The 27,309-nt window shown below is 40.2% G+C and overlaps 1 protein-coding gene across 13 annotated transcripts in view; it reads right to left on the reverse strand.

Annotated features, from left to right (window-relative positions):
• PRPF4B (pre-mRNA processing factor 4B) overlaps positions 1-27,309 on the reverse strand; it is a 53,750-nt gene that overhangs the window by 22,931 nt on the left and 3,510 nt on the right. For 12 of the 13 annotated variants that reach the window (XR_006279036.1, XR_006279040.1, XR_005290867.2 and 9 more), the window contains exons 2-6: positions 12,486-13,682; positions 10,057-10,227; positions 9,528-9,683; positions 3,155-3,236; positions 1,358-1,568 (exon numbers count right to left, since the gene is read on the reverse strand). Coding sequence is in view for 2 of the 13 variants with exons in the window: in XM_038388456.1 (XP_038244384.1) it covers positions 1,358-1,568; positions 3,155-3,236; positions 9,528-9,683; positions 10,057-10,227; positions 12,486-13,682 (1,817 nt within the window). In the remaining 11 variants the exon portion in view is untranslated. Of the gene's footprint in view, positions 1-1,357; positions 1,569-3,154; positions 3,237-9,527; positions 9,684-10,056; positions 10,228-12,485; positions 13,683-18,817; positions 18,927-27,309 lie in introns of those variants that run through there. The other variant, XM_043508384.1, reaches the window with a different exon arrangement.

Raw genomic sequence — 27,309 nt, forward strand, 5'->3', positions numbered from 1 at the left:
CTGACCTGGCTCTTGCCCAGCCACTCCGTGCAGGGGAAGAGGAAGTCCCATCCTCCCATGTGCCCAGCCGGGACTAGCAGCTGAACCTGGTGTGCAGGGTATGAGTCACCAGCCAAGCCCTGCCCCTCTTTCTCCCCCGCAGTGATTTAGCTCTCCACCAGCTGCTCCGGGCTCCCAAAATGACACGCCCATGCTGCTGGTGAGGGGCATGTGACTGCTCTTGCAGCTTCCCTTTGCTTCCCCATCAGAAGTAATATTTCTGTGGTGAAGCAAAGAAATCTGCAGAAGACATGAATTCTGCGTGTGCGCAGTGGTGCAGAATTCCCCCAGGAGTAACACACTTTCAATAGCACAGGATGCACCAGACAGGTGTTCTTTGTTTCTCTTGCTAAAGCAGCCATGGCAAGCTTTGGTCCTATATTTAAAAAATATATTTCTTCACACAACGCACAGTCAACCCGTGGAACTCCTTGCCAGATGATGTTGTGAAGGCCAAGACCGTAACAGGGTTCAAAAAAGAAATAGTTAAATTCATGAAGGCTAGGTCCATCAATGGCTATTAGCCAGGATGGGCAGGAACGGTGTCCCTAGCCTCTGTTTGCCTGAAGCTGGAAATGAGCGACAGGGGATGGATCAATTGATGATTACCAGTTTTGTTAATTCCCCCTGGGGCACCTGGCACTGGCCACTGTAGGATACTGGGCTAGATGGATCTTTGGTCTTACCCAGTAGGGCCTTTACGATATTATTTTAAAGCCAACATTACTTTGCTACACATTTTTTTGGGGAACAAAACAAATCCTTCCACCCATAAAAGCAATTTTTTGCGTAGCAAAGCACAATCCTGGTACAAGTTTCTTCTGGCTTTGTGGCAATTAAAATATTCACAGATCTGTGCACATTCCTCAATGACAATGACTAAAATGAAAATAAGTCAAGGTTTGCCAAACAGAAAAGGAAAAAATAAAATCAGCAGAAAAACAATTTGCGATCTTCCAAGAAAATTTCACATATCTTGGAGATTTAAAAATACATTAAACTAAAATAAATTGACGGTTCCTTCTTAAATATAAAGGAAGGCATTAATGTCTGTTCGTCCTAATTTGCAGCACTGACTGTTTAACTGGTAATTAGGAACACTGAAAAATTCTCATGTTCACACCACCATTCCTCAGAAAGTGTTTTATTTTAACAGTTCAGTTTTATAACTTTCTGGGGGGACATTTTCAACACTGTCTAAGAATTAACTTTCTTCACAAGTCTGAAATTATGATATTAAGAAATGTGAACAAAATATGCCTGCAAAACAGATTAGGCATTTCATTTCAAATTGCATAATGAAATTTCAGATTCTTACCATTATTCTGTTCAACTGTCATGAGATTGTGTTTGGCTTTTACAGAGGCCTCAAATGTATCAACATTTTCCCGTTCATACTCTTTAACATCAGCAGCTACACGTTCTAGAATGTCATCTGGTGAATTTGAACGACTACGTGTGCTGCTCTGAGGGCTGCTTGGTTCAGATGGCACAGACATGTTACTGTCTTCAGTTAGGTACTTGTATTTCTGCAAAGAAACTTTATCAAGTTATTCTCAGCATCATGACTTGTCCCAATCTAATTTTATTGGGTATTTTGGGGCATACTTTTTCCTGAGTCTAACTAGTTCATTCTAGAACTTAATCTGTATCTTTTCTTTATACATTATCTGAAACATTAATCAAATTGTGAAGCATGCTAGTTGTAGGATACAGAAAGAAACATGTGTTGTCAAAATATACCCTGAGACAAGAAGTTATTGTCCAAATCTTCAAGTTTGATTTACAATACTTCAAAAATACCTTTTTAGACATTTAGATTTATTGATAAAACCTTTGTAAAAACTGATTTACTGATGAAGAAAGCAAGGCAAGAAGGGAGAGCACTTGACCATGTGTGGCGAAACGTCAGCATTGAGAAGTCCATTACTAACATTCTGGTGTGTAAGAAGTGAACTCATGCTTCAAGAAGAAAACAAGAGCTTTGAGTCTTGCAACTTAAAACATTTACTGTTCTGTATTAGTTTGAAAGTACAGAAATCTCAAGTGTTATTTTCAATTTTAGTATCTGAACTGGAGGATCTCAGTTAGTTCCCTGTATTCACTTTAAGTTATTCAATACTTGTATAAAAATGTATCACAAAGATAAAATTTTGTAAATTATTTTTGCTGCCCTGAATGATATAGAGCCCATTTGACGGATGTCCTTTTATTCTATGCCCTGTCCCAGAAGTTAAAAACAATTTAGGAGGATCTTAGTGTCAGATCCTGAGGTTATACTGTCCAGGATTAGCAGCAGGGCTCTTTCAGTTAAGAGCACTGACCTTTGGAATTTGCTTCCCTTGGTGGGCCATGAGAGTCTGAGTTGAGTGATCCTTTGAGTATGGTGGAAGGTATTTTTACTCCGTTTTGTGTGAGTTGGGGGGTTTGGCTAGTAACATTTCTCAAGGTAGCACCAGTGCATCCAGAATAACCACCCAGAATGGTAACATTATTATTATTAAGCACCTGTTGTTATCAATGCTTATTTTAAGGGTTTAAAATATAGACAACAGTATGCTAAGAATATCAGATAACCGCATTCATGGTACCTAACAGTTTCACAACAGGCAAAAATCACACCAATTCTGCTCAGCTTTCTGGATGCTTACATAGAAGACAAATCATTCATTTCAAATGAAACTGACTAATCAGATTACAGTCAATATTTTTGAGCCTTAACCTCCACTCTACTGTCATTGTGGTATCAGCAATATACCAGTGAAGACAATAAATGTATGTTTATCCTTTGATGCAATTACTATATAATTTTATAGTCATTTAAGTTACACAAAATCTAAAAAAAAGCCAACTCTCACAAAAATGACTCATTTGGAATAGGTTGTTTAAGTTTTTAAAAAAAGGTTGTGCACCAAAAATGTAAGTTTCAACCCAGACAATATTTTTACAACCACATTGAAAAATAAGTGACAGATTGTGACAGCCTTAGCTTTATTAATGTAAGCGTCCACTTGAAAAATGTCACTGTCTCCAATCTTATTTTAAAAGAAATAGTAAGACAAAAAAGGTTTTTACTATACTTCAGTAATCTGAGGGTTTTAATACAGTCGCCTACCTGAACAATTGCTTGTCTCTGTAATCTTCTCTGCTCTATCAGTGCTTCTTCATCTTCTTCTTCTACATCAAAGTCTTCAAGGCTGTGAATTATTAATTATTAATATTTGTATAGCACCATAAAAATATATGGGTCTTTACAGAACTGAGAAAAGATGTAGTCCCTGCCCCAGAGAGTTTACAATCTGAAATTAAAGAGTAATTACAGAACTCTTTGCCTCAAAATACTTGGAAACAAGAACACAGATTCTTTTGAAGCATAGGAATAACTATAAACTTCACTCCTCTTTAGTCTTACTACAGGTTCAACTGTTTGAGGCAAAGCAAAGGAAATCCCAAAATTAGTTTTCTGAAGCTCCTTTATGAGAAAAACATATGCTCTTCGGTGTGCGGCAATTCTCCAAAACAGTCATATTTTGGAGTTTAATGTACCCTCCTTACATATACCCACATTATATATCATTTGAAAGCTTATTGTATGCACGCTTAGATGAGGTACAATGTGGAGCTGTCAAGTGGTGCTGTAAACCTGTAGGTGAGGTGAAACAATGATACCCAAAATGAAAGTCATTTTTTGCTCAATTCCGGGAACACCACAACATGACTAGAATTACAATTTTTAATAAGAAAAGGAGTACTTTTCTTAAAAAGTAAGAAAGTGGAAAAAAGTAAGTTTTTTTCCACCAAATGCATCCGATGAAGTGAGCTGTAGCTCACGAAAGCTTATGCTCTAATAAATGTGTTAGTCTCTAAGGTGCCACAAGTACTCCTTTTCTTTTTGCGAATACAGACTAACACGCCTGCTACTCTGAAACAATTTTTAATGTTTACGTTAATTATAATATCTTAATGGCGTTCCTGTTAATCATCGTTACCAAACGACAATGTATTAAAAGATTTTTATTGATTTTGCATGGGGAAGCATTGTTTTTTTAAGAAATGATGAAGGTTGTGCACCCATAGCAGTAGATTGCATGTCCCTAATTTGTACTGCATCATGAGTAGATATAAATGTATGCAAATTCCTAATGTTATTCTTCTCCTTTGGAAGCTTTTTTACATATGATGAAGCATCTAGTCTGCCTGGTAGAATGTTTTAATTTGTACTGCCTATGCATGCAGTACTAGCCTTTGAAATATTCCAGAAACTAGTTTTTTAAATTCAGTGACACTTCTGCACAGGTCAGATTAGTGTTATAGATGACAATATACAGTTTCATACTATGAATATGCAAAAGCTATGAGAGAAATAAGTGGCCTAACAAGAAGTAGTGAAGACAAAGCCCTCAAACAAGTCTGTCCCTATTCATTGTGGAGGCAAGAAGAGCACGTTACAGCTCTTACCAACCATGTCATCAACAATATGACAAACCTATTTGACCCTGACTCACATCCAGAGGCACCTATCAACATATCTATTGGACGGCATGTAACATGAGATGTACAGGAGTCTCTACTGAGAATAGAAAAGAGTGGTGAAGAACAAATGGAGAGATCTGTGATTCTGATGGGACATGCAGCTTTTTCAGCCTTGTCAAGAAATCTGGCATCAAAACATTTGCTGACATGAACAAGCAAGTGAAGTTTAAATCTGGCAATGGAGGGACGATAGCAGCAGCGATCAGTCCAGAAACTATCTTCTGAAAAGCGCTCTCCTTAGCAAGATGCACAGATGATATTTCAACACCAACTGTTCTTCACCCAATAAGAACCCGTGCCTATGTCCCTTTTCCATGCTGATGGAAACATAAGAACAGACAAAGCTGAATTAGGGTAACAGCTGGAAGCTCAACCTGAAAGAATCCATCAGCTAACAGCATCCAACAAAGAAACCACAGTGTACATCAGAGATGCCCTGGGTGTGAAAGAAATGATGACTGGAGACAAATTCCACACATTTGATTAATTGGATGCTGAGTACTTGAGGCAGGTCCTAAAAAGATTTGACAAAGCTAATTCTATAATCCAAGTCTTTGAGAGAGATGACAATAACTCTGAAAACTACAGAAAGGTAGTCCCAGACAGGATCTAAGGTTGGATACCGAGAAATACCAGGTGATTGGTGGGCATCCTGTACCTCCATGGAAAAAGTTTCTAAATACCGGATCCAACAGCCAATCACCTGTAAAATTCCTCTATGACTATCATTCAAAATGCTCATGAGAGCGTAGGGGCACGCCCAACACAAATACTCCCTGTTGGGGGCTTTTCCAAAGGTGAAGTAGCAAAGTCCATCACTAGTAGAGATGCTGAAAAAAGCTCAAGACTTGTACAGTACTCATGAGGAAGCAGACACAAGGATGCTTCTGTATTCTGTATGTGGCAATATGGCTTTGGGGCTTCTTGGAATATGTGAACATTGCAATATAAGACCAGGGTTAGCAGAACTCAAGTTAGCAGACCCTGGGTTTGTCAATCTAGGGCTTGAGCATCTAACACTCATTTGTAACCCCAGGTTAGGAATTGCTGAACCCTGCACCCCAACCTGGAGCTCCAACATCTACACTGCATTATTGGGGCCCAAAGTCCAACCACACATATTCCAGACTTCCTAGCACCCTCCCAAAATGTGGCCGCTCTAGTCCTTTATTCATGGTGAAGTGCGGGAAAACTTGACTGTCCAGAAGACAAAAAGTTGGCCCATGAGATTCTTGTGGCAGACTCCCAGAGCATGAGTCCAGTGGGGCCACGTCTGCACTGAAAAGCAATAGGACTTGAACTCTAGGTCCCAGCTCGATTCAGGCTTGGACTCTTCACTCCTCTGGGGTCTGGGACCTGGCCAAGGGTTAGCGCAATTTGTGTGTAGACAGAAATGGGGTTAGGTTTGCGCCTCAGTTCAAACCCTGGGCTTATGCTGCAGTGTAGATATATTTTTGGTGTTAAAGGAACCAAGTAATTAGGTCACTTGATACAGATGTTTTAGTCCTTGCTGTTCACTACTTTCCAAAAATAGAAAGGAGCTAACATGTGCGTTGACATAGGGACCATTACCAGCACAACTGACAAATGTTGCTTCATACGTGTGCATTCCTGTCCTGACTTCCGCAACATAATTGCTGCTGTAGACACACTAACAGGATGTGACAGTCATCCCTATTTGGTATTGGGGAAAAAAATCTGTATTAAATGTTGTCAAAACAAAAGGCACTTACTGCTTCAGAGATCTTTCCAAAATTGTGAGAGAGACAGATAACCTGCAATGTCTGTGGCAAGGAAACAGGTAGCAGTGCTATATGACCAAAGCAAGAAAGAAACTGAGACCCGAATTACTTGCACCTCAATCTAGCCACCAAAAATGGCAAGTCACTTGCCAAACTCTCACAATGTGAGAACAGTCTGGAAGAGCATGTAAAAAGAGCATCTTGGCAAACAAAGATTTAGATGTTTTCATGCAGATAAACCAGATATTGGATCACTATTGCAATATGGATGGAAAAATGTGGATGATTAACTACTTCCTGTATTCTTCAAGGGTCCAACAGCACCATAGCTCCTATAAGTCCTTACATGCATCTGTACCTACAGGGGTTGCTGCACTCTCAACTGTAGCCAGAACAATCTTCCCTGCACAGAACTGCGTACATGCCGAGGGCCAGGCAATGAAGACAGTGGTAACCCATGCACTCCTAACAGAAATCATAATGATGAACAAGATGCTAATGATGTTGACTAGAAATGCCAGCAGTGCTATTACACTTCAATGGTACCTGTACAAATGTATTACTAGAATCTGATTTACCCTTTAGATTGTGGTTGAGATACTTTGAGCTTACAAAAAAATCCAGCATTATGTCTTGAAATAATACACAGTCATTAAACTAACAGAAATTAATATAAATATTTCAAAGTGGTCATTTTAACCTATTTATCAAGCCACTGTTTATCTCTCCTCTCACCCCAAGTCCCCATTTCTATGGTAACAACAGTCTTGGACAATTCCACATCATATCTCATTTTAAACTAGACATAATAAACTTTCAAATGATGTATGATATGCATGTGTGTAGAAAGGGTACATTAAGTTGACCAAATTGGTAATGTCTGCTGCCCACCTATCTGCTATCGTTATAAAAAGGGCTGGAAGGGACTCCCTGCATCACTGAGTACAATGCCCTGCTCTCAGAGGCAATCACATCACATAATCCCATTAATCCTAAATTTACCAAGCTCTACTTTAAAACTAGCTAGGTTGTTTGCCCCCACTACTATTAGAAGGCTGTCCAGAACCTCACTCCTCTGATGCTTAGAAACCTTCCTCTAATTTCCAGCCTAAATTTATTCATGATCAATTTACACCCATTTGTATTTGCATCAATATTGCCATTTAGCATAAATAGCTCTTCTTCCTCTATGACATTGACCCCCAATATATTTACATAGAGCAATCATATCCCTGCTAAGTCTTCATTTTCTAGGCTAAACAAACCAAGCTCTTTTAGTCTCCTCTTGTAAAATTAGTTCTCCATTGTCCAGACCACCCTACTAGCCCTTCTCTGCACCTGTTCCAGTTTGAATTCATCTTTCTTAACAACATAAGATCAGCCATAATGGGTCAGACTAACCATCCATCTAGCCCAGCATCCTGTCTTCTGACAGTGGCCAATGCCACGTACTTCAGAGGGAATGAACAAAACAGGGAGTCATTGAGTGATCTGTCCCATCATTGTCTCCGAGCTTTTCACAGTCAGAAGGTTGAGACACCCAGAGCACAGGTTTGCATCCCTGACCATTGTGGCTAACAGCCATTGATGGACCTATCCTCCATGAAGTGATCGAATTCTTTTCTGAACCTTGTTATTGTTTTGGCCTTCACAACATATCATAGCAACTGTGTGTTGTGTGAAGAAGGACTTCCTTTTGTTTTAAACCTGCTGCCTATTGATTTCATTGGGTGACCCCTGGTTCTTGTGTTATGTGAAGGGATAAATAATACTTCCTTATCCACTTTGTCCATTCATGATTGTATAGACCTCTATCCTATCCCCCCAAAACTCATCTTGTTTCCAAGCTAAACAGTCCCAGTCTTATTAATCTTTCCTCATATGGAAACTGTTCCATACCCTTAATCATTTTTGTTGCCCTTCTCTGTACCTTTTCCCATTCTAATATATCTTTTTAGAAATGGGGCAACCGGAACTGCACACAGCATATCATGGATGTATATAATGGGCATATCATGGATATATAGATTGGTATTATGATATCTTCTGTCTTATTATCTATCGCTTTCCTAATGGCTCCTAACATGACTACTGCACACTAAGCAGATGTTTTCAGAGAACTATCTATAATGACTCCAAGATCTCTTTCTTGAGTGGTAACGGCGAATGTAGACCCCATCATTTTGCAGATATAGTTGGGATACATTTTCCAACGTGCATTACTTTGCATTTATCAATACTCAATTTCACTGCCATTTTGTTGCCAGTCACCCAGTAATGTGTGCTATCTTTGCAGTCTGCTTTGGAATTAACTATCCTGAACATGGGTGACCAGAACTATACACAGAATTCCAGATGAGGTCTAACCAGTACCTTGTACAATAGTGTTAATACTTCCAGTGTTTTATATTTTAAATTGAAACAGAAGTCCAGCAAATCCATGAAAAAAATTAGGAGCTGAATAATCAAATACTTATTGATTTTCTTCTCAGCTCCACTTCTCCTCGAAAATGTGAATGTTAAATATAAATATATCTTTTTAAGAGGGTCTCAAAACAATTTATGATGATTTATTGAGCCTTACATCTGTGGTGTACTATTCTAAACTTCTCCCCGCCCCCAAAATGAATAAACTGAGGTACAGCAAGACTAAGGCCACGTCTACACTAGCACTTTTGTCAGTAAAACTTTGTCAGTCAGATGTGTGAAAAAACACACCCTGACTGACATAAGTTTCACCAACAAAAGCGCCAGCATGGACAGCACTACGTTGAAGGGAGATGCTCTCCCTCTGACATAGCTACTGCCACTTGTTGGGGGTGGAGAGCTCTCGCCGTCACAGAATGGCTACATGGGAGCTGTGCCGCTGTTAGGTCTCTACTGAGACATAGCCTAAGTGATTTGCCCAAGATACACAGCAACTCTGGATTGGGAACACAGTACTCTCCTGCCCATTAACCAATACTCCCAGGTAGTTTTTAAATTCTCTATAATTATGCAAAAAAATTTTGATCAACACAAAACCGGTTTACCACACAGATTAGTACTGAAACAATTCAAGAGTCAGGGCCCTTGGCTAACATGAAAGAATAGGTCATTACACTGATTTTGCTTAAATAGACACAATACAAAGCTTTCAATAATTAATTCTCCCCATTAATGAAACCAAATCTTTACCTGTTAGGAAATGAAATATTAGAAATTCATTCTTACTTCTCATCTGATGAGGATTCCTGCTCAGCTTTCATGCCTTCAGAAAGACTTCCTTTAAATTTATCTTCCTTAACTTTGCTTCTACTCCTACGTCTACGACCACCCCGTGACCTAGACCTCCTCCTAAGCCGAGATCTACTCCTCCGACCTCTATCCCTGTTGAACAGAAGAAAAATACAGGAAGGAAGAGAAAAAACAGTATATGATTTAATTTGCTTATGATTAGTTTAGTGTTGATTTATGTCCAAATAATATTTAGTTGATACTGAAATATATAAATAGGCACACCAAACAACCCTTTAAAATAGTAAGCTTTAACAATTAAACTAACGTTAATATTCTGAAGGAGGCTAAGATGAGTGAAAGAATGTGCTAATGTATAACTTTTGGGGGAAGGGAGGATATATGCATGCTAGAGCTGTTATGAATGAGCTAATAAAATATTTAATTTTTATTCTATCCAATTTGCATAATGGGCCTGTATTTAGACAATACTAAAAAGAAGAGTTCCACTGCAAGACGTTTTTACCTCCTCCGAGGAGACCTGCTTCTCCTTCTTGGAGACCGGCTACGTCGGAGTGGTGAACGAGATCGCCTTCGGATGGGAGACCTAGATCTTCTTCTGGATGGTGACCACCTGAGTGGGCTGGCTTCTTTTGATCTCTCATGCCTAGAGAGAATATCATCTCTAGGTCGGGTTCTTGAAATTAAGAAGAAGAGAAAGACACTAGTATCAGGGACAAACTGAAAACAAAAATCACAATTCCCTCTTAAAGCTCACTTTAAAAGCTTACTGCAAGTGAGACTCCACCAGAGGGGTAAGCATACTTCAGCGCTGCCAGTCTGCTTTGCATGTCTCCCATCCCTGGAAATATCTGCCCAAACACAGACCTAATTCAGCACAAGTCTCGCAGTAAACTTTGTTAATTACCATCACAGAGCTAGAAGAAGTAAAAGAAAGTTTTTGTTTAGGTATTGTATAAATATTGGCCTATTTTAAGTGAATGTGTAACAGTGTTGAAATGAATATATACATAAAATAAAGATTGAATCCAGGGGATCTTCTCCACAACATTACAAGTATTATCTCAAATTTGAGCTTAAACTACTTAGCTGTAATCACTGTAGAGTCCATTTTAATTTAGAAAACAGATGTGGCCAACCGTGATTTAATTAACACTATGTGGACACTATTGTAGCAGGAGTGTTGGTGATTCTGTGGAAGGCATCTTTGCACTTGTGATATTACTGAACCAATTCCGTACTGTTGGTAAGGCCACAGTTTTGTAAGTAAATATTTCAAATAAGCTTTAGTATTTTTACAATATATACCAACAATTCTACATGAATGGCAAGTGAATGGTTATGCAGTGTTTGCATGACAAATACAACATAATGAAGCCAAGAGAGCTATTTAAACTGTGAGTAGTTTTCTAATGAGATTGTGACAGATGATTCAAATGTAATTTTAAACAACTCTATATTTAAAGTAAAAAAACTAATATATTTCAATATTATTTTAAAATTATTTTTAAGCACTGTTTCTCGGAGGTCTCCCTTTCAATTATTAATCCAGCCCAAATCTGTTTACATTGGTGTAACTGAATCACAGCATAAGGTACCATAACAACAAAGCAAGCTATAATCCTAATGTTACAATAGTTAAAAATAATTTTAAAATAATATTGAAATGTATTAGTTTTTTTACTTTAAATATAGAGTTGTTTAAAATTACATTTGAATCATCTGTCACAATCTCATTAGAAAACTATTCACAGTTTCGATAGAGATCTAATACCTTCATTATATTGCAGCTGTCGTGCAAACACTGCATAACTATTCACTTGCCATTCATGTAGAGTTGTTGGTATACATTGTAAAAATACTAAAGTTTATTTGAAATATTTACTTACAAATCTAATTTCAGTATGAACAATTACATGAACTGAAAACCGTCTGAAGAAGCAAAGGGCAAAGGCAAATGGCAAAGCATTGATTGGAGGAGCTGTTAATGATACACTGTTGTCTTCCTGAGTCATCAAACTGGGAGCTCCAGAGTCATCACAAGCAAAGGCAGAATGAGATTAATAATGTCTTGTCCACAATGGGGATTACCTGGTTACCACCATCGATGACCAGTCATCAACGCACCCTCACTAGTGCAAATCCACTATTTCCGCTGGTAGAGCTTTCCTCTACCTGAAACTAGAGTGAGCATGACTGGTGCAAACAGCTTAGTCTTCCTACACTAGGCACTTGCAGCAGATGCAGCTACACAGGAGGCTGACCACCAGCTACTGAAGCACCACTGCACAAGAAGCCTGATGCTGCACAGGGGCCAAGCAGCCATACCATCAAACACATATGCAAAAAAGCAGCAAGATAAATGCCAGCATGGCTCAAAAAAGCAAAAATCATCTTTAAAAGTGAAAATCTCTTAAATAAATTACTAAAAATGGCATCTTCTCAGTCTGGTGGTATATTCAACCATATACGCTGATTTTACTACTAAAATGTTCTCGTTAGCATTACAGACCCAACTCTGCTATAGAAGGATGAACTAGATTTTATTTAAGTTTGTACACACTCCACAGGATTATTAACTACTTTCTAAATACAGGGCAAAATTCTGTGCCCAACTGACAGAAATGAGAGCAGAATTTGAGCTACAGAATATTTATTATTAGAGATGATGAATGAGCCACAAAAAGAACCCAGCATGACTCTCAAAACCCAGGTTAGGTTTGAATAACTAGAAGTTAGAAAATACATCTATTTGTGAACTGAACACACACATGAACTGTAAGTTAAGACAATAAATATGCAATCTCATGATGCCATTTTCTCAGCTATTTTTCGATAAAGCTGTACTTTAAGATGATAGTACAAAATTCTGAAGCCTTCTGATTTTTGCACTTACTTGAGCATCTTTGGTGTTTCTTAATATTTTAAAGTTACCTGGGAGAAGAAAGACGCCTCCTTTCTGATTCTCTTCGTTTCCTTTCTGCTGATCTGCTCTTTGCTCTTCTACCAGGAGACTGTGTTCGAGAGGGTGATTTACTCTGTTTTGATCTGCGATCATTAAGAAGAGGAGATCTGCTTCTTCGTAATTTATCACGTTTTGGAGATAAGCTTCTTCCTTTAGGGCTGCGGCCAGGTCTTCTACTAGGAGACCTGTTTTCTTTCCCTGAAGAAGCATCTTTTGAAGGAGATTTAATTTGCTTCTTCTCTTTGTCAATCTCCGATCTCCTTGACTTCCTGTCTTTTGATCGTGATCTTCTGTCTTTGGATTTGCTTCTTAGTTCTATTGGAGATTTGGATTTTTTGCCACGATCTCGACTTTTGCTTTCATTTACAACTGGAGACCTTCTGCGATCTCTTGCTTTACTCTTATCATCTGCTTTATTCTTATCCTCCGGAGGAGATTTAGACTTTCTATTTTTCTCTTGAGAGCGCCTTTTAAGGGTTGGAGACTTTGATTTCCTTGTTTGATCTTGAGATTTAGTTCTTTTAGATGGGCTTTTTGATTTTCTCCTCTCTTTTGATTTGCTTCTAGTTGTTTTCTCTTTCACTCCATCAATTCCTATCTTGCTTTTCTTTTTATCAGATCTGTGCCTAGTCCGTTCTTTTGATTCATTCTTACTTGCTTTTTTTGAACTTGTTTTATTGTCCACAAGCTCTAGTTTCCCCTTAGTGTTTGATGATTTAGTTGAAGACCTATTGCCATTTCGCACCTTTTCATTGATTTCTCCCTCTTCTTCCGAACCTGACTCATAACCTTGTAATATTAACCCCATCCCAGATTGAACTTTTCCTTCCATTAACTCATTCTCAAGTTCAGCTTTTAATAATGCTCTTTGTTTCTCCAAATCTTCTAGAGGAGCTAAGAAATCAATTTTAGTTCTTTTTGCTGGTCCATCTTCTTTGTCAGAGGCATCAACAACCTCTTTCCGTTTATGTTTCTTATGTTTGTGCCTGTGTTTATGTTTTTTGTCCTTGTCTTCTTCTGAAGAATGTTTGTGTTTCTTGTGTTTACTTCGGTGTTTGTGTTTCTTTTTTTTGTGTCGGCTGTGCTTATTCTGAGGTTGTTCTACTTCTGATATTTCACCATTTTCTTCATTGACACTTCTCTCAGAAATATCAGCATCTTCAATTCTGCAAGTACATTAAAACGTACATCAGCAACTATCAAATACTTCTACTTACTATGTTCTTATACTTTTATCATCTTGACATAATTTCATTTACATGAGACTTGTAAAAACTTTCCAAAAATAAAGAAATCTAGATTACACTCAAATTTCAGGATACTGAAAAGTTATTTTCTGTCTATGGAATCATACTTGGGTATATCATAAAACCAAGTTGTAATGGCAAGTAAACCTCCCACCCATGCAGGGTATTTTGATGTCCAAATGGTACTGATGATGGGAGATCCAGCAAGTATATTAGCAGATATATATCATACATGTTTATAATGCCAAATTGTGTCCGTTTTCAAGCTTAATGTTTATAGTAGCACCCATATGTTAGCATTACACATCTGTGCTGCAAAGTATTTTTATGCACCACCTTAATCTTATCTTTATTAAGCTCTTACTACTACTATAAGGAAATTCTGCACCACTGCACAAGCGCAGAATTGATGTCCCCCCAGAGATTATTTCCCTCCCCTGCAGAATAATTGATTCTGATGGGGAGGTGAAGGGAAGTAGCAATTACACCTTTCGCTCACCAGGGACTGATGTGATGCCGAAGAGAGGGCAGCTGGATCATGGGCCAGAGCAGCCAGCCATGAAGAGGGAGGGGGCAGAGGCTGCCTTCCTCAAAGGGCCCTGTCTATGAAGCCAAGTAAGGAGGCATGGGATATGGGGGCATGGACAGAGCAGAGCACATAAGGCTGCTGGGTGGGAAAATCACACAGAATGGGGTTCAGAAGAGCTGGGAGGAATCAGACCAGGGCAGGGACACAGGAGCTAGGAGGGTGACAACATTGAACCAGGGACTGAATGGGAGTACGGGCCATGTGAGGACAGGAGGGAGGGAGGACAGAACTATGCCTGGCTGAGTGGGCAGGCAGGGACACACAGAGACAGGGGCAGCTATGCCTGGCTGAGGGAGGGTGCAGAGACACATGGGGACATGTGCAGATATGCCTGGCTGAACGGAGAATGGGGGTGCAGGGACACACGGGTCAGGGACATATGTGCCTGACTGAATGGGGAGAGTCTAGGGGTCAGCCAGGATCTGCATGGATAAGGCTCCTTGACAATTCCTCCCCCACCAAAAAAAACCCGTTCCATACTTCTCCCACCTCACAACCCAAACAACTCTCCAGGTTCACTTAAAGACTCCTTCCCAGCAATTACCTCCCTCTCCCTTGGTCCCTCCACGAAACCTGACTTCCCCAAACCTTTGCACTGCTTCTAAGGGGTGCAGAAAATACATTTCTGCATTGTAATTTAAATGACTACCCAAAGTTCAGTATTAATATGCCTAGTAAAAGATTTATTTGCCAAAAAACATTTCCTGAATCTTTTTTTGTTGTCATATTGTTACAGATATACTTGCAACAGGTATTTTGAAATAATTTACAAAAATAATTGAAATTGGCATGATTATATTGTGTTCTTTTGACAAATAAAATATGCAGAATTTTAAAATATTGTACGCAGAATTTTTAATTTTTGGTGCAGAATTCCCCCAAGAGTATCTATCTTACTATTCCACCCACATGTGTATTCAAGGCTAAACCTTTTAAAAGAATGTATATTATTTTCAAATGATAAAATGCATAATCTGTATGTTTCTGTTTCAAAGGACTGCACAAGGCACTTGATTAAGCCATTCTTGCACTATCCTATATGCATCGATTTATTTAGCAGTGTTAATCTTTCTTCCTAAGTATGCACAGAGCTTGATATATAAAGAATGTAAATACTATGGAAGCAAAGGCTTTTCTGTCTAGTGGCAGAAGTGAGTACAAGAACCAGAATAAATTAAGAAAAGGACAATTTAGAATAAGTATCAGAAAAACCTTCCTGACAGCAAGCCACATGAATCTGCTTATCTGTCTCCCAAGTAAAGGGTGAAATCTTTGGACACTTAAAGCTGGACTGCACAAAATACTATATGATTATTTAAAATAAACAGTCACTCTTGTCTGAAAGAAGGCAAAAATTTTTCCTGGCAATAACATCAATTAAAACAAAAATTAATAGCTCCCTACAAGGGGTGGAGGAAGGGAGGCCCTGTCCTGCTCAGACCCTCAGCTATATACAGACTTAATTTTCTTCTTTCTTTACTCACACAATGAGGAACACAGAATTTTGGATGAACAAGATGAGTTGCAATTATTCTGGACTCCAAACAACAAAAAGGAACGTATAAAATATCCTTAATAGTGTTAGAGAGACAAGCTCATCAGGCAAGCTTCAACCCACAGAATTATAAATAACTACAGGCATGCCTACATTGGGAAATTTACCAGCATAACTATACCAGATTAATTATATTGATTTGGGGGAACAGGGTTGCATTTAACATAAAATTCAACAAAACCATTATAGTTATGCAGGTAAATTTCTCTGTGTAGACAAGTCCTAAGTCTCTACTGCAGTCCTCTTCAAGAAAAAAACTTTCCCCAGAATAGTAATATCAGTTGCAGCAGTCATTAGAAGGGATTCCAGACTCAATTTGACTTTTGTTACATTTGTGATGATATTTGTTTTCATGTCTGGATTGACCATGTCATAAAACTTCTAAACTTGAACCTTCTACTAACTGCCAACATCCTGTCAATATTGCTTCAATTTTTTACAATTGCGTCAATATGGCAAATTTTGAACATTACTACACACTGTATCTCCCCTCTGTTTTTTCCACCAAATGCATCCGATGAAGTGAACTCACGAAAGCTTATGCTCTAATAAATTTGTTAGTCTCTAAGGTGCCACAAGTACTCCTTTTCTTTTTGCGAATACAGACTAACACGGCTGCTACTCTGAAACCTGTATTACAGTTATAGTTCTTATAACTGCTTTCCCACAAGCTTCTTATATAACTTCACTCAATTTTACACTCTGCACATCCAGAATCTGATAAAACTCTGGATGACAGTTTTTCCCCCCATTTTATTCTATTTAGAAGCTAAAATGGGTTCATTCATGGTTTTTATGTATTATTTATTAATTGCAACCCTATCCCCCAACAATCACTAATGCAACACTAAGGTTACATTGTTAAAATTTAAGTCAGAAAACAGAAAAGATTAAAAAAGAAACAGTAACTCTGCCATACTGCATGTATCATTATATTGTATATGTTTTATTACATATACAGTAAGATACACGTTTAACCAGGAAGCTGTATAATGCACATTGTAAAAGTTAAAATATTTGTTGGGTAACTTAAGATTTACATTTCCTGTCTTTAACTGTGCAAATGTAACACATTACTACATTTATTAATTTTTCCATTTACATAAATACATGCCCTAACAATAAAGAAGACTAATATTTGCCACCAGTAAGTCATTCTGAAGCAATATATATATATACCCTAACTAGTTTCTAGCCAGGCTATTTAAACATACTTAAGCTAGCACTGCTATTCTGTAGTTGTTTTTTAAACTGCATATTAGACATAGACAGTAGTATATTTTAGACTGCAATAGATAAACGCAGACATTAAAAATCAACATACCCACTTGTCTAACAAGGGAAGGAATCTACATTATCCCATTCTGCAGAATCTAAACTTCTATTTAAAAAAGTTTCTAGACCTTATGACTGGCAAAGATAACTTTCCACCAAGGCCTTGTCTAGATGAGGATAAAAGGTGTTTTAAAAAAATTATGTTGGCTAACACACAAACTTTATTGTAAACAAAGCAAAATCCTATTTTAAACATGTTGTCATGTAGGTAGTTGACTTAGGGATCACACAACTTGCCCTGCATAAACTACGATTTTGAAATGCGTTAGCCAATACTTTAAAAGTTTAGACAAACACAAATAGGAACCGAGTCCAAACCAATGTAGTATCATCCTCCTGAGTTTGAAGACAGACTGCTCCAGTGCCTCTGCTGCTGCTATTAGTTTTGCCAAGTGAAGGTAGAGTGAAATTAACAGAACTATTTTATGTCTGGTATTGAGAATCCATGGGACAGCATCAGTGGCAAATCCTGAAGTTATTCACTGGAGAGGAAAAGTAAAGGCTGGGAGAAGTGTAGAAAAACAGAAGTCTCTCTCCACCACGACTCATTTAAGCAGACAAGAGGCTTTTGAGGATGCTGGAAAAACACAAAGTACCTTTTATTTTTCTACAGCTAGAGAGGAATGGAGGTCCAAATACAGAAGACACCTACTAGCCAGAGGTTTATATGAAAGATGAAGCCTTCAAATAGGGTCCAAAGATAGCCCTGGTATAAATCCCACTACTGTTCCCTTTACCAAGAGCTAAAACTTAGTTAACAATTCTTTTTACTACAAGTGATGGAAAAGTCCAGATCACTTTCCAATAGCTGTATTGGTTCTTTAATTCTAACAGGAGAAAAAAGATAAAAAGCCGTAACAATTTTAGTCAGTAACAGTTATTACTTTGAGAACTAAACAGCCAGTATAGCTACAAACTAGCATATCAGTGGAGTTAAAAACATGTTACTTATATATGTCAACATCTGATTACAGCCACACCTCAATCACATATTTTCTCTATATAGTCTTTCCCGTTACCACTGATTATCAAGGTATTTGTATGTAAATGAGCAGCTCTCTTTTTCTTATCAGCTTCTTCCACATGCTTGTGAATTTGTGACAGCAGCAAATTTTGTCAGGGGAAGTGGAGAAACTGTGGTCACAACAAGAGAAACAAATTTTACACTACATCTGCCTCAATAGATGCCAAAAAGAAAAAAAAAATCTAGTTTACAACTTTTTAAAATTCCTAGTGGCAAATTGGAATTTGAATAGAAAAAGCTGCAATCCAAATCAGACACTGCTATTCAAGAGGTTCAGAGAGGAAGCAAAAACTATATGGTATGATTAAGTCTGCGAGTTTGTGGCGGAAGTCACGGATTCCACGACCTCAGTGACTTTTGCAGCGGCTGCTACGCCTGGCCCAAGTGCCGCCTAAGCATCTCAGGCAGCCCCTGGGTTAGGCACACCAGCTGCTGCTGGGTCAGTCTCGGGCCACCACACCCACCTCCCACAGCAGCAACAGGAGTTTGGGTGGAGAAGTGGGCTTACGGATGCGGCATGGGAGGGTGTGAGGGCTCTAGGCGGTGCTTACCTTGGAGGGCTCCCCAGAAACAGCAACATCCCCCTCCCTCAGCTCCGAGCTCGGAGGCATGGCCAGGCAGCTCTGCACATTGCCTCCACCTGCAGGCACCGCCCCCCACAGCTACCATTGGCCATGGTTTATAGCCAATGACAGCTGCTGAGCTGACGCTCGGAGCTGAGGCAGTGCGCATGGCCACACCTCCGCCTAGGAGCTGAGGGAGGGGGATGTCTCCATTTCCAGGGAGGCGTGGAGTCTCCAGACCCTGCCCACCCAGACTGTGCGCCTCCCAGTCTCCTCCCCCCAAGCACTCACAGCATCCCCTGGGCTGCCCCCATTGCCCCCCACCCGAGCACCTGCAGCATCCCCTCAGCCGCCCCCCACCAACTGCAGCACACCCTCCCTCCCCCACAAGATTTAGTCAGGGGTATATACTACAAGTCAGACAGGTCATAGGCTGTGAATTTTTATTTACTGCCCATGATCTGTCTATGTCTTTTACTAAAAACACCCAAGACTAAAACATAGCCTTAGGTATGATTAATAAGTGTAGAAATATCAAAAATGACTTCTTAATGGGACTATGTAATCATATTATTTTCTACTAGCAAGATGATGAGTGTAGTAGTTTCTTAATATTTTAATAGTATTACATAATCTTATTAAAAAGCAACAATACAACAAAAACAGCTATATTAATTCGTGCTGAACTGGATAAATCTTTTTTTTGGTCTGGACAATGAAATTAGGTACCAGTCTAACAGCTACATGTGGGGTCACTCTGCGATTGACCTTATTTTTCATGTTGTGATACATAATAAGTAGGGCTGTCAATTAACCACAATTAACTAAAGTGATTAACTTAAAACAAATTAACTAAATTAAAAAAATTAATCACAATTATTTTCAATGTTAATTGTACTGTTTAACAATAACAGAATACTAATTGAAATTTATTACAAACATATTTGGATGTTCTATATTTTCAAATATATTGATTTTAATTACAACACAGAATACAAAGCATATAGTGCTCACTTTATAGTATTTTTATTACAAATATTTGAACTTAAAAAGATAAACAAAAGAAATAGTATGTTCCAGTTCACCTCATACAAGTACTGTAGGGCAATCTCTTTATCATGAAAGCGCAATTTACAAATACAGATTTTTTTTGGTTACAAAACCGCACTCAAAATCAAAGCAATGTAAAACTTTAGAGCAGGGGTTCTCACAACAAATTTTTTGGTGGCCTCAGAATGCAGCCACCAACTCTTGCTGGTTGCTGCTCTGACAAATTTTTCTAAAATACTGAATTAAAAAATAAATATGCACATATACATGTCCAAAACATTGGAATTGATTTATGTAGGGTTGTTGTTATTTTTTGCAGACTCAATAAAAATAATTTGGAGTTGTATTTTGGTGCCCCTAGCCCCCACTGCCTCCCTGCCCCAACCCCCCATTGCCCCGGACTCCCTTCTGAAGGCCTTGCACCCCAGGTTCACCCCACTCCTTGCCTCTTGACCACAGCACCCAGTAAGGCCAGTCCTGCTGAAGCCCAGAGCCAGAACCCCGTGGCTGGAGACAAGAGGAAGTGTGGGCTGAAGCCTGGAGCCCAACGGCAGAGCCCTGCCACCCCGGGGAGACTAAAACCCAGAGCCTGAAGCCCTGCAGCTGAAGGTGGGCGGGGATGCTGAAGCTCGCCACCAGAGTCCCATGGCTTGAACGGGGGGGGGAGGAGGAAATGGGACTGAAGCCCACCGCTGGAGGCTCCAGCTGAACCAGGGGATGGGGGCTGAAGCCTGCCCCTGTAGCCCCTAGGCGCTGCAGGGAGGGGCCGCTGCTTTGCCCCCTCCCTCATTCATCTCTGCACAAGAGGCTGTCATGACCACAGGAAAAGCCCCTGGTGGCCATATTTGAGACACGCTGCTTGAGAGCCTACAAGTCCACTCAGTCCTACTTGTTCAGCTAATTGCTAAGACAAACAAATTTGTTTACATTTACAGGAAATAATGCAGCCCACTTATTTACAATGTCACCTGAAAGCGAGAACAGACATTTGCATGGCACTTTTGTACTCAGTGTTGTAAGCTATTTACGTGCCAGACAGGCTAAACATCTTCTAAACATCTAAACTAACATCTAAAGTCTTCTCTACGGCTGTAAGACTTGGGTGACCTACAGAAAACACTTGAAAAACCTTGAACACCAGCACTTTCTTCAGATGATCCTCAATATAAAGCGGGAGGATCATCACACTAGTCATCACAGAGGACATCATCTTCAGTGCTAAGGACCTGATTATCCAGCACCAGCTGAGGTGGAGCGGGCAGTGTGTGCGCATGCTTGATTTATGCTTACCAAAACAACTGCTGTATGCCCAACTCACCAAAGGAGAAAGGAAATGGGGAGGCCAAAATAAATGCTTCAAAGACACCCTCAAGATAACATCAAAAGGTATGACACACACTGGGAGACAGCAGCTCAGGATAGGGATAACTGGCAAAGACTTGTCAGAGAGGGAACATCCACTTTTAAGGAAAATTGCCTTGCCCTGGTCGCAGAAAAATGCCAGAAAAGAAAGGAAAAACAGCTGTCATGCAGCAATGGCGGCCTAACCCTGTCTTCCAACACCACCTGCAATGTCTGCCAACGAGCCTGTGGCTCAACAATTAGACTTCGCAGTCACCAAAGGACCCATGAAATATAAAACCTGTGAAAGAGATCATCCTCGACCTTGAGGGATAGCCGACGACACTAAACACTCATATGCCCCTTCATGCTTCCGCCACCATTCCAGAGGACATGCTTCCATGCTGATTACACTTGTTAAAAATATAACGCATTAATTACATTTGTGACTGAACTCCTTGGGGGAGAATTCTACATCTCCTCCTCTGTGGTTATACCGCATTCTGCCATATATTTTGTGTTATGGTAGTCTTGGCTGATAACCCAGAATATGTTGCTTGATTTAAGACCACTTTCACTGCAGATTTGACAGAACGCAAAGGTACCAATGTGAGATTTTAAAGATAGCTACAGCACTCAAGACAAGGTTTAAGAATCTGAAGTACCTTCCAAAATCTTGCAGGGACAAGGTGTGGAACATGCTGTCAGAAGCCTTAAAAGAGCAACACTCCGATGCAGAAACTACAGAACCCAAACCACCAAAAAAGAAAATCAATCTTCTGGTGGTGGCATCTAAACTCAGATGATGCAAATGAACGTGCATCAGTGCACTCTGCTTTGGATCGTTAACAAGCAGAACCCGTTATCAGCACGGATGCATGTCCTCTGGCATGGTGGTCAAAGCATGAAGGGGCATATGCATGTTTAGCATATCTGGCACATAAACACCTTGCAACGTCGGCTACAACAGTGCCATGGGAATGCCTGTTCTCACTTTCAGGTGACATTGTAACTAAGAAGTGGGCAGCATTATCTCCCATAAATATAAACACTGTTGATCTTAGTGATTGGCTGAACAAGTAGTAAGACAGAGTGGACTTATAGGCTCTAAAGTTTTACATTGTTTTATTTGAGTGCAGTTATGTAAAAAAAAGTCTACATTTGTAAATTGCACTTTCATAATAAAGAGATTGCACTACAGTACTTGTACGAGAACTGAGAAATACTATTTATTTAGTTTATCTTTTTTACACTGCAAATATTTGTAATAAAAATAATATAAAGTGAGCACAGTACATTTTGTATTCTCTGTTGTAATAGAATTCAATATATTTGAAAATGTAGAAAACATCCAAAAATATTTAAATAAATGATAGTCTATTATTGTTTAACAGTGCAATTAAAACTGTGATTATTCGCGATTCATTATTTTAATCATTTGACAATCCCAGTTATAAGCTTTCATTACTTTGTATACAAAAGTAATGCAAGAACTGGGTTGGAAAGGAAAGTATATCAGTTTTCTTCACTCTACTGTAGATAGGGATCTGACTGCTATTTTCCTTTATGCACTCCTGATTTACAAGTCTGCCATAAAATTGTCTGGTGCTTGTATTAAATTATCAGAAGTGTTTCTTTGGATATGAGAGTATGTAAACTGAATCAGCCAAGTATTTCCAATTTGGAAGACTGATCTTTTATTTCACATAGTTCACATTTGGACTCATAAAGGCTAGAAACTTTTATAAAATAACATTTAAAAAATCTGCGGATGAGTATGATGTAAGTATTGGTATCTCTAATGGAGAGAGTGGGTATTTCAGAAACTTCTTTTCCAGTTCTTTTTTAAATGAACAGTGGACTTTCCACTAATCCCTTCAGAAAATTACTCCACACTAATAGATTTCACCATGAGAAAGATTTTCCGGATATTCATGTTAAGAGTTCCTTTGTTTATTTTAACCCCATTACTCTTTGTTGCACTTCTCTGTACTACCTTAAACATTTCCACCCACTCCTTGGTGGGTATTTACTTTATATATTTGCCACAGTTGTTACATTACCTGTCCTTTTCTCCCTCCTTCTCCATCACTGATTACTCAAACTATACATAGTTTATTCTTTTACTCTTTCCATGCATGCAAATCTTCCCCATAATTTTTGGTATGATCAAAATGCTCTCTACAAAATTAAGTTTTTGTTTATAATTTTCTAGCCCTTCTGACTATCAGAGATCTGTCTATATCAGAAAAGTTTTCACAAATGCACCACTGTAATTTCATTAAGTAGTTACACCAGAGCAAACCCTAATGTAGATATGCTTCACTGAAATAAAGCAATATTTAACCCCCATGTAGTATGTAATATGCTTCTGTCCAAATCTGCACACAGACTAAGGCTATGTTCACACTGCACTCTCGTCATTAAAACTTTTGCCACTCAGGGGTGTGGAAAAAAAACACCCCTGAACAACAAAAGTTTTAATGGCGAAAAGAACTGGTGTGAACAGCGCTTATCCGGCAGAGACTCTCTCCCGGCGACAAAGCTATTACCCCTCATTTGAGGTGGTTTTATTTTGTCTCCAGGAGACCTCTCTCCCAGTGAGACCGGCTACCCTGCGCACCTTACAATGGTGTGGCTGCAGTGGCACAGCCATGCCATTGTAAGGTGCACAATATAGACACAGCCTGAAACAACAGGTCTTAGGGCCTAATTCAGAGACTATTCAAATCAATGGAAGCCCTTCCATTAACTTCAATAGGCAGACAATTAAACTCGGAGAAGTGTCATCTACATTCATCTCATCAGTGATCACCAGGAAGCCACGAATGAGAATTAAAGGTCAACATTAACCACTTAGCAGAAACCACCGAACTAACATGCTCAAGTATATCCAGTGGGGTTATATTTTCCATTCATTCTAATGCACAATCCACATGAATTTAAGGCCATGTCTATACGTATAGTGCTGCAGTGGTACAGGTGTACCAGTACATCTGCAGCACGTGTGGTGAAGATGTTCTATGCCTATGGAGAGAGCTCTCCCATCGCCAGGAAAAAAAACCCCACCTCTGCGAGTGGCATAAGCTATGTTGGTGGGAGAAGCTCTCCCACCAACATAAGGCTGTGCATGAGTGCTTATATTGGTGTACCTTATGTCACTCAGGGGGGTGGAATATTCACATCCCTGAGTGACGTAAGTTTTGCCAGCATAGGCTGTAGTGTAGACATAGCCTTACAAATTTTAGCTACAAATGTATGTTCTAGTACAGGGGTGGGCCAACTTTTTGGCCCAAGGACCACATCTGGGTGGGGAAATTGCATGGAGGGCCATGAATGTAGGGCTGGAGCAGGAGGTTGGGGTGCAGGAGGGAGTGCGGAATGTGGGAGGGGGGTGTGGTGTTCAGGGACTCAGGGCAAGGGTTCAGGGTGCAGGACGGGGATCAGGGTAGGGGTGCAGGCTCCAGCCTGGAGCCCTTAACTGGAGCGGCTCCGGGATGGCAGTGGCACCGTGCTGCTAAGGCAGGCTCCCTGCCTGCCCCGGCCCCACACCACTCCCAGAAATGGCCGGCACCACGGCCCTGCGGCCCCTGGGGGTGGGGGGAGGCAGAGGGCTCCATGTGCTGCCCTCACCTGTGGGTTCCACACTCAAAGCTCCCATTGGCTGGGAACAGGGAACCATGGCCAATCGGAGTTTTGGGGAAGGTACCCACAGGCGAGTGCAGCACACAAAGCCCTCTGCTCCCCCTCCCCCAGGGATGTGGTGCCGGCTGCTTGCAGGAGCGGCACGAGGCCTGCGGCGTCACAGGGGTGGCAATCCTGTGGGCCGGACCCAAAGCCCTGAGGAGCTGAATCCGGCCCATGGGCCTTAGTTTGCCCACACGTTTTAGTAAGTTCTATTCCCAACACAGAACTTTTCTGTCAGTCTCTATCTCCACTCTACCCCAGGAACCTTATACGGATTGACATTTGTACCATTTGTCAACCTTTTAATTTAGTATTTTGATGTTTCTCAGCCTGATTCAGAGAAAGACTAGGACTTCAGTACACAATTTAGATCAGCAGAAAGTTGGGCAGGTTCTGTCTCCAAAGCATGTGGACTCTTGGTCCCCAATGAGATAGAAGAAAATAGAATAGTGGTGGGAGGAGTCACAGAATGTAAAAGGCTGGAAACTGGAAAGTCAGGAAGAATATCACCAAGCAGAGAGAACCCTTGACTTGATCTTCCACATTAAGACGTGCCCCACCACCACTCAAACACTCCTGTGTTCTCCCAACCTGAGCACCTGCTCCCAAAAATCCTCGTGCCCTCCTTTGTTTTCATCATCTTTTCCTCTGTCTTAAAGGGCTGAAGGGACCCCCGGGGCCCATCAACCCTGCTGGTTGTTTTGCTATCCTGACTGCTTCAGGGGAACATGATACCTTCTCAGCACAGACTGATCCTATTGCTTCTCCAGTGCACCCAGGCCCTGACAAACATAAGGAAGCAAGAGAACAGAATTCAGCTCTCTTGCATAGGAGGGCAATGTACTAACCAGAGACAAAAACAAGCAGACAGACAGTTCCCATAATTCAAATAAAACAATCTTGAAGAATTTAGGTAAGTATTTCAGTTAATGAAAGCGCTGTGTGCATTTTTCTCAGTCACCAGATTTTGGGCTTCTGTAGTGTGTTTTGGATGGTGTTATAGAATTTCTATGAAGTTTTGTACAGATCAACAGGCACTAAAACAACCTAATTCAAAACGCCTTCTGTCTTACAATATCAGCTGGAAAATGTTGGAAGAGGACCAAAGAGAGAAAGAAGATAATAAAAAATAAAACAAAAAAAAAAACAGTCCAGCAAACACTTGCTAACTAAATTCTACGGATTCTGGCAAAAAATCCCAAAGTAGTTCTGATGGGAGGGGTGTTGCCCCAATTTGATTAGATTAGAATATCACAGATTGGGCTAAAAGGTTTTTAACATTTAAGTAAGCTAACCTTTTATATATACATCCATAGAGAATACTTTATGAATCATAGAATCATAGAATATCAGGGTTGGAAGGGACCCCAGAAGGTCATCTAGTCCAACCCCCTGCTCAAAGCAGGACCAAGTCCCAGTTAAATCATCCCAGCTAGGGCTTTGTCAAGCCTGACCTTAAAAACCTCTAAGGAAGGAGATTCTACCACCTCCCTAGGTAACGCATTCCAGTGTTTCACCACCCTCTTAGTGAAAAAGTTTTTCCTAATATCCAATCTAAACCTCCCCCATTGCAACTTGAGACCATTACTCCTCGTTCTGTCATCTGCTACCATTGAGAACAGTCTAGAGCCATCCTCTTTGAAACCCCCTTTCAGGTAGTTGAAAGCAGCTATCAAATCCCCCCTCATTCTTCTCTTCTGCAGACTAAACAATCCCAGCTCCCTCAGCCTCTCCTCATAAGTCATGTGCTCTAGACCCCTAATCATTTTCGTTGCCCTTCGTTGTACTCTTTCCAATTTATCCACATCCTTCCTGTAGTGTGGGGCCCAAAACTGGACACAGTACTCCAGATGAGGCCTCACCAGTGTCGAATAGAGGGGAACGATCACGTCCCTCGATCTGCTCGCTATGCCCCTACTTATACATCCCAAAATGCCATTGGCCTTCTTGGCAACAAGGGCACACTGCTGACTCATATCCAGCTTCTCGTCCACTGTCACCCCTAGGTCCTTTTCCACAGAACTGCTGCCGAGCCATTCGGTCCCTAGTCTGTAGCGGTGCATTGGATTCTTCCATCCTAAGTGCAGGACCCTGCACTTATCCTTATTGAACCTCATTAGATTTCTTTTGGCCCAATCCTCCAATTTGTCTAGGTCCTTCTGTATCCTATCCCTCCCCTCCAGCGTATCTACCACTCCTCCCAGTTTAGTATCATCCGCAAATTTGCTGAGAGTGCAATCCACACCATCCTCCAGATCATTTATGAAGATATTGAACAAAACGGGCCCCAGGACCGACCCCTGGGGCACTCCACTTGACACCGGCTGCCAACTAGACATGGAGCCATCGATCACTACCCGTTGAGCCCGACAATCTAGCCAGCTTTCTACCCACCTTATAGT

This window comes from Dermochelys coriacea, chromosome 2 (genome assembly GCF_009764565.3).
Source record: "Dermochelys coriacea isolate rDerCor1 chromosome 2, rDerCor1.pri.v4, whole genome shotgun sequence".
Lineage (NCBI taxonomy): Eukaryota > Metazoa > Chordata > Testudines > Dermochelyidae > Dermochelys > Dermochelys coriacea.